The following is an 8,071-nucleotide window of genomic DNA, read 5'->3' as shown; positions in this document are numbered from 1 at the left end:
TTCCTCTGCTATGAGACAGCCTGCAGCTGCTCTGAGCACGAGGCCCTCAGGAGTTCTTGATGGCAGGGAAGTGGTTTCTGGTGGGTTTGGCTGGGGCATGGCTATCAGTTAAGGATCTCTATATAAGCTGCCCCTGAACACAATAAAGGGGGCATTCTTGGGGCATTCTTGGGTCAAGGACGACCCGTGTCTCTGTCTGCGGGTCTTTGTGTGTTTCAATCTTCAGCCCCTTGCCCGGTTCACAAACTGTATGGTAGCGCATGGAGCGCAGACGGGCGTGGTGCGCTACATTGAGCTCCTGATCTAACTGTCCCCACTTCCCTAGTGCTGGGATTATGGTCGTGTGCCAACATGGCCAGCGGTCTTTCCATGCCTTGAGAGCATCTTTTGAGGCACAGATATTTTGAGTGGCTGAAAAAGTGGCTCAGAGATGAAAGTAAACGCCCCCAGTCCTCTCAGGAACCCGGGTGGTAAATGCTGGGCTGATGTGGTACTTGCCTGTAACTCTGACCTGATTCCTAGACAAACCTGCTAGTAAGACTAGCCATATTCTTAGACTGAGAGACACTGCCTCAAGGAGTAATGCCCCTGACGTCAACCTGTAGCCTCCACATGGATGCAGACACACGCTTGTGTGCGCCACACACGTCTACCCCCATACATGTAAGAGCTCGCATACACACATGTGAATATTGGAAAAGGGGGAAAACTAAACACACTCAGTAGGGAGAAAATCGGTTTTACTGAGGACAGGGCGAGGGCCAGCGAGTGGGCTGACAGTCCCGCAACTAGTCTACCCTCTGCCTGAGGACTTTTAAACTCCCATGGATCCCAGCGCCTGGCACTTCTTGTCGCCGAATGCGAGGCTATGACCGTTGACCTCTGTGTCTTCGTCTGAGAGCTTTGCAGCTCTAGTGCTCGTGTTCAGGGCTTTGATCTATTGTGCACCGGCTTTTCCATGAAGGTGTGCTCCAGTTTTATGCCTGTGGATTTCGAGTTATCTTGACACCTTGCAGAACAGGATGACGTCTACATACTTGATGAACGCAATTGTCAGCAGGCGGCTGAGTCCCTAGGCTGCCGAGTCTGTTGCGTTGGTGCTACTCTTTTAGTAGAACCTTACTTTTTGTTGTTTTTGTTGAGAAGGAAGTCTGAATTTCCTCTTGCATTAGTATTCTGTCACTGTGACGAGACACCGGGTGAAGACAACTTAGAAGAGTTTGGGGGTGCAGTCCCGGAGCCAGGAAGAGAGAGAATAGTGGAACTCAGACTGTCTTCTTTTCCTTCAGTCCTAGAGCCCAACCCATGGAATCAAGCCACCTAATAGTGTTAATCCTCTTTCCCCAGTCAAACTTTTCTGTAAACACCTTCATTTGTCCTTTCAGAGAGGTGTTTCCATGGCGATTCTAATTCAGCCAAGTTGACAATGAAGATGAATCACTTACCTGTTACCCCTCTTTATCATTAACACCCCAAATTGGTGTGTGATAGTTGATGCAAATAATGATCCAACGCTGACCTATCTGTGAAGTCCATGGTCTACATTAGTGTTCATGTGTTATGTTGTACATTTTATGGTGTGTCTTGTTTTGGGACAGCATCTCACCATGCAGTTCTCCGACAGAGTCCTGCTCAGTTACCCAGTGTTAACCCTGAGCGCGCTATGGAGCCCAGGTGGGCTTTGGTCTTGTAACTCTCTTCCTTAATTTTTTCAAGAAACTGGGATTATAGAGGTGCCACCATGGCTGTTTTTTTTTTTTTTTTTTTTTTTTAAAACATTTAATTTTGGGGAAACTGCAGCGCTGGCTTAGTGGTTAAGAGCACTGACTGCTCTTATAGAGGACCCATGTGGTGGGTTACAACTATCTCTAACTCCAGTTCCAGGGATCCAATGCCCTCTTTGGGTTCCAGAGAGAAATGCATACATGGGATGCATTGATATACATGACTGACAGACATAAAATAATAATACACCATCATACACCACCGGATGGTGGCAGAGCACACCTTTAATCCCAGCATTCAAGAGGCAGAGGCAGGAGGATCACTGTGAGTTTGAGGCTACCCTGCTCTACCTAGTGAGTTCTGGGACAGCTAGGGCTATATAGAGATACCCTGTTTCAAATAAAGAAGATTAAGTTATACTACATGGCATGCATATACATTTAACTTGCCATTCCCATCAAAGAACAAATACTTGAAGACTTTTAGTTATTCTAAATAATGTCCTACTAATATAAGGTATGCAAGCCTCTCTTTTATTTGCTGGGAGCTAGAGTTGGCTGAATCATACAGCTATTTGATCTTTAATATTTTGAGGAACTACTGTCTTGTGCCACTATAGTCACAGGAACCCGGCAGTCACCTCTGACACCATCTTCTCTTCTTTTCTCTGTGTAGAGTCATTAGCTAAATCTGGTTGGTTCCATTTCTTAAATATATCTTTCTAGCTGGGCAGTGGTGGCGCACGCCTTTAATCCCAGCACTTGGGAGGCAGAGGCAGGCAGATCTCTGGGAGTTCGAGACCAGCCTGGTCTACAAGAGCTAGTTCCAGGACAGGCACCAAAACCACAGAGAAACCCTGTCTCGAAAAAAAAAAAAATCTTTGTACCCACCATTAGCGCTTGAGGCCACATCACCCAACATTTTTCTAATTCATGACATGATTGTAGACGTCTGGGTCTCAGTATTCTTTGACACCATTCTTCACACTGCAGTCAGAAGAAATCCTCTGAAAGTCTAAACGGAAACCGCTCATCTTATAAACCCATATCTGATGTTAACAAGACTGAGTCTTCCTTGCCCACTCATCACCTACAGCATTGCTTTTGTTTTGAGATGGGGTCTCACTACACAGCTTAGGCTGGCCTCCGCCTCCTAAAGGCTAGGTAGAAGCATGGCCCCCCATGTCTGCCTTGTATACTACATTAATTACTACTGTGGAAGGCTGTGAGTAGCTCTAAGTCATATTTTAACACTAGTCAAAATAGTTAGTGCAGTAGATTTAATCGTTTAGTTATTGTTTAATTAAATCAATAATTTATTAATTTCTTTGAGATAGGTTCTCACTAGATAGTGTCACCTGCCTCGGCCTCCATCCATAGTGCTGGAACCAAAGGTGTATGTCACCACGCCTGACTATCTTTATGTGTCTGTGTATGCCCATGTGTGGGGGTGTCTGTGAAGGACAGAGTCCCAGGAGCTGTAGATGTAGGTGGTTGTAAGTTACCAGATACAGGTGCTAGGAATCAACCCCAGGTCCTCAGCAAGCACAGTATTCATTTTAAAGCATGGAGCCATCTCTCCAACCTTGTTATTTATTTTATTAATTTAATTTAAAGATTTAATTTAGGGCTAGAGAGATGGCTCCGTGGTTAAGAGCACTGGCTGCTCTTCCAAAGGATTCAAGGTTTGATTCTCAGAACCCACAAGGCAGCTGACATCCACCTGTAACTCCAGTTCCAGGACACCCACTTCTGGCCTCTTCAGGCAGTGTAGACAAAACACCCATAAACATAAAATAATAAAAATTTTAAGATTTTATTTTAACGTACCTATAAAAATTGGCACTAACAATTTAAAAATCAACTTTCCACAAATGCATCCTCCCCGATAACGTAAGTTTAGGTGTGGGTTTACCTAATTTTTTGGTTGTTTGGCTGGTTGGTTTTTAGAGACAGGGTTTCTCTGTGTGGCGCCTACCCTGGAACTAGCTTTGTAGACCAGGCTGGTCTCGAACTCACCGAGATCCACCTGCCTCTGGAGTGCTGGGATTAAAGGCGTGCACCACCACCGCCCTGAAAGATACCAGTTTTATGACTGAAAAACTTCACAATTTTCTTTTTCCTTAAGTTGGTTTCCTGAACTAGGCTTCAGATAATCTCTTTAGCATCCTTTCTACCGTTACAAAGTACAAAACAATTTCATTTCCAGGGTGGCTGAATTACGTATAACTTCCAAGGCGAAACCGAATCCCAAAATCGACCTCATTCCAGGACTAAGGATTTCCTTCTCCAAATTTGGCTTCTGTGGCCCTGATAAACGATAAATTCTTGGGGGTAACCCTTGCAAAGACCTCTTCCAGAGGGTCCCCTCTCGTCGCCTGTCTACAGACACTGGAGGTCTGGGCTAAGTCCAGATTCGGTGGCAGCTAAAAGGCGACGCAGATCAGTTTATGCAAAAGCATTTTTAAGGCATCCACAACCTTTCCGGAGGGACCTCGGGGCGAGCGCCTTGGCTGCGCCGCGCCGAACCTCGGACTGCCGAGAAAGCCTACGTAAGGATGATGCTCGGGACACGCCAGCAGTCCGGGGCAGAGACTGATTGTCATCGCCAGACCCGGGAAAGGGGCGGGGCGGAGAGGGGCGCCTGAGGCGCATGCGCAGAGCGTTGGTTTCCTGGGTGTCGTTTGTGGAGCCGTAGGAAGTCCCGCCCGGTGCCCGGCGTGCGCAGGCGCACTCAGCGAGCTCCATCTTGTTGGGAAGCCGGTTCCCGAGCGGGCCTCGGGGCGGGGCGGGGGGCGCGGCTAAATGCGGAGGGCGGGTTCGCCTGTCACTCACGGCTCGCCGCTGTCCAGCCGTTGTTAACAAGTCCTCCGAGCTGGGAAGGTCATGCTGCCCAACACCGGGTAAGGGGTCCGGGGTGGGTGGGGAGCGGGTCGCGAGGTCGCCCGTGCTCGCCGTGCTCCCCGGCGAGGTCCGGTGAAGCTGCCGCGCGCTCCGGATCTCCGGTGCGCCGCGAGGATCGAGTCGCTGGGACCCGCGGAGACAGCGCGTGCACAGGAACGCAAAGTTGTGTAGGAAGGGGCGCAGCGAGCTTAGCTACCCCACAGGGAGGGTCGCGAGGGTCGGTATCCCCGACATCCCAGTGTGGCCCCAGCCTTGTCTTTAGCTTGGCCCGGTGACAGCATTGCTTTCGGCTTCTAGGTGAAAGGTCTCTTGGGACAGTAACTTTAAACTTTCTGTTTGTTCCCTAAGCTCGATTGTAGAATAATAAAAGAATGGTGGCGTGTTTTGAAAGTGGTTTTCAAGTTAACAGCTAGTTAAAATGTTACAAGTATCTTTGGCGGCAGTTCCTTTTTTTTTTTCTTTTTAACGTAAGGTGAAGTATATTTACCCTAGCATAGCCAGACATAATGGCATGAGATTTTAATCCCAACAGAAGGATTGAGGCTATCCTGGTCTACATAGTGAGTGCTATGCCAACAAAGGCTACAGAGTGAGACCCTGTCTACGCCTCATTCCCCCCCACCCCACAAAAACCCCTTACACATATATTAACACGGTTGTGAAGCCAGTCGCCAGGACTTCTCAGTCTTGTGAAAACCAAAACAGTGCCCATTAAGCAATGTTCTTTCAGTGTCTTTCGCACTACTTAGTCCTTGCCAAACTCAGGTAGTCTACTGTGTTCTATGAAGTTGGGGTATCTTAAGCCAGTGACAAGCCCATTCTGTAACTAGCTTGACACATACAGACAGCTAAAAGATTAAATATTCAACTTCTTTCTGATATATTTGTAATCTTTATGTTTATAAACATATTTTGTATACCCTACAGGAATACCTCCTACTTTTTAGAAAATAGTAGCAAACTCCATTTTAGGCTTGTTGTTTTTACCTGATGTGTCTTGGGGTGTACATAGGTTTCCAGTACATGCAACTCTTCCTTGTCTTCTTTAATGGTTGCATATTATTATTGAAGACCATCATTTATTTAACCTATTCCTTATTGTTGGATAGTGAATCACTTTCAGTTGTTTTGTTATTTATTTATTTTATTTTGGTTTTTCGAGACAAGGTTTCTCTGTAGCTTTGAAGCCTGTCTGAAACTCGTTCTGTAGACCAGGCTGGCCTCAAGCTCACAAAGATTCACCTGCCTCTACCGAGTGCTGAGATTAAAGGCATTTGCCACCACTATCTTTTGTTGTTGTTGTTGTTTTTATTCCATCTTTGCTTCCATTATTATTCTTTTGTTTGGTTTGAGTGTAGTCCTGGCTGTCTTTAAACTTGTTATGTAGACCAAACTGGCTTTGAACTCATAGAAATCTGCCTGCTTTTGCCAAGTGCTGGTATTAAAGGCCTGTACACCATGCCTGACTTCATTTTCTTTCTTCTGTCTCTTTATACATTGGTGAATGTACCTAGGATAAATTCTTGAAAGCGAAATTGCTGGATTGAAGAGAATATATATTTTAAAATTTGATGTTGTAAGACAGATATTGGGAGGCAGAGGCAGACAGATCTCTGTGAATTTGAGGCCAGCCTGGTCTATAGAGTTCCAGGACAGCCAGGGCTGTTATAAAGAGAAACCCTGTCTTGAAAAACAAAACAAAATAAAACAAAGGAAGCAAAAAGCAAACAGACAGACAGATAGTCATCATCAAGAGGATTGCACAATCAAAGGCAATCAAAAATGAGAGTACAGTATCCAAACTTGCCAGTGTCAGCTTCTAAAGTTTCTAAATAAATACCCAAGAAGAGCCAGGAATGTAAAAAAAACAAAAACAAACAAAAAACTCAAATGAGGTGAGCTGGTTTTTCTAGATCTTAAAATAGTTTATAAAACTAGTGTAATTAAAATGGTTCTAATACATGAGTAGACAGAGTAAGCAATACGTAAGCAAAGCATTTGTTAATACAAATCCAATGGGGAGGGCTCTTCATTATAGTTAAAATTTGCTTGTATTTTTTCACTAGTGAAGATGAGACATTGTGACCTCCAGAAGACCCTGGCAATATCTGAGAAGACTGTGGGTGTCACAGTTGAAAGGAGATGCTCAGGGAGTGGAGCCGTTAGATGCATGCTGGCTCCTTCGGAACTGCGCAGTCCGAAATGCCAGCTCTGCAGAGACTGGGATGAATGGTTTAAAGCCATCTCTGCATCTTCTTATTTACCTGCTTTAACCAACGAGGTCCCTTTGTCAATTGTGTTATCACTCTGCTCTCTTAAGGCTATTTTGCTTTTGTGACATGCCTGGAAGACCACACTACACCAAGGTCCTTTATTTCAGGTGGTATTCTAGTACATTATGGTCTTACAGTATCTTATTTACTCATTTGGTGGTGCTGGGGATTGAACTCAGGGATTCACATGCCTCAGCCCAGTTCTTCTAAGCTAAACTCCCCAGCCCTTACTACTATACTTTTAATAAATATTTTACAGCAAGCATATATACATGTGCACTATATTCATATTTTCTCATCTACCTAAGGTTTATTTTGGACTAGGAAGTAAGTTAGGAAGCTCACTTCATTTTGGCTCAGATGGCTTTCCCAGTGTCACAGCCAAAGTGACCTGATAATTTTATTCTTTCTTTTCTTTTGGTATACTTATACCGCTATCACACATGAAGGTTTTGTGTGCCTAGGAATCTGTTTCTAGACTCTATCCTCTATAACCTAGTCTGTCTATTCATGTATTAGAATGAAGTGATTTTTGTTGTTGTTGTTTGTTTGTTTCTCAGTGTGTGGCTCTGGTTGTCCTGGAACTCACTCTGTAGACCAGGTTGGCCTTAAATTCACGGAGATCCGCCTGCCTCCTGAGTGCTGGGACTAAAGGTGTGCACCACCACTGCCCAGCACGAGTCAAATATTTTTAATTACTGTAGTTTTATAAGCTATTTTAAAATCTGAAAAAGCCAATTCTCATTTGGATTATGTTTTAGAATCTTCCTGGTTATTTTTGGGTATTTAGTTTAGAAACCTGAGAACTTGAGACTGGCTAGTGTATCTTTTTTTTTTTTTTTTTTTAAGAAGTTATTCTTTTTAAAAATGGTTATAATTTCATCACATTTACTGTAATTTTGAGAAACTCTTAGTAAATCAGAGTTTGGGTTGTCTCTGCATTTGTAAATTCTAGTTACCTCCCAGGGACATTAAGAATGCCCTTGCTGTTGACATCCTTATCATAATCTTTGCAGCTGAGGGCCTAGTAGACAGATCTGGCTGCCTCTGCTGCTCTAGCTGCCAATGCTCTGGACTCCGGGTGAGCACAAGTGTGCCCTTTATTCTACTGGGATTCAGTCCAGCTGTGTTACAGGCAAGGGATAAGCCTGTAAATCAATAGTTGGCAGA

The 8,071-nt window shown here is 44.7% G+C and overlaps 1 protein-coding gene across 1 annotated transcript in view; it reads left to right on the top strand.

Annotated features, from left to right (window-relative positions):
* The first annotated feature begins 4,491 nt into the window (after nucleotides 1-4,491).
* Hsdl2 (hydroxysteroid dehydrogenase like 2) overlaps nucleotides 4,492-8,071 on the top strand; it is a 38,207-nt gene continuing 34,627 nt past the window's right edge. Inside the window, exon 1 of the mRNA XM_057791046.1 lies at nucleotides 4,492-4,627. Coding sequence (XP_057647029.1) covers nucleotides 4,611-4,627 — 17 coding nt within the window. The 5' untranslated portion in view covers nucleotides 4,492-4,610. The remainder of the gene's footprint in view (nucleotides 4,628-8,071) is intronic.

The sequence above is a fragment of the Chionomys nivalis genome, chromosome 16 (assembly GCF_950005125.1).
Source record: "Chionomys nivalis chromosome 16, mChiNiv1.1, whole genome shotgun sequence".
NCBI lineage: Eukaryota > Metazoa > Chordata > Mammalia > Rodentia > Cricetidae > Chionomys > Chionomys nivalis.
This window is presented reverse-complemented; position numbering and strand designations above follow the sequence as displayed.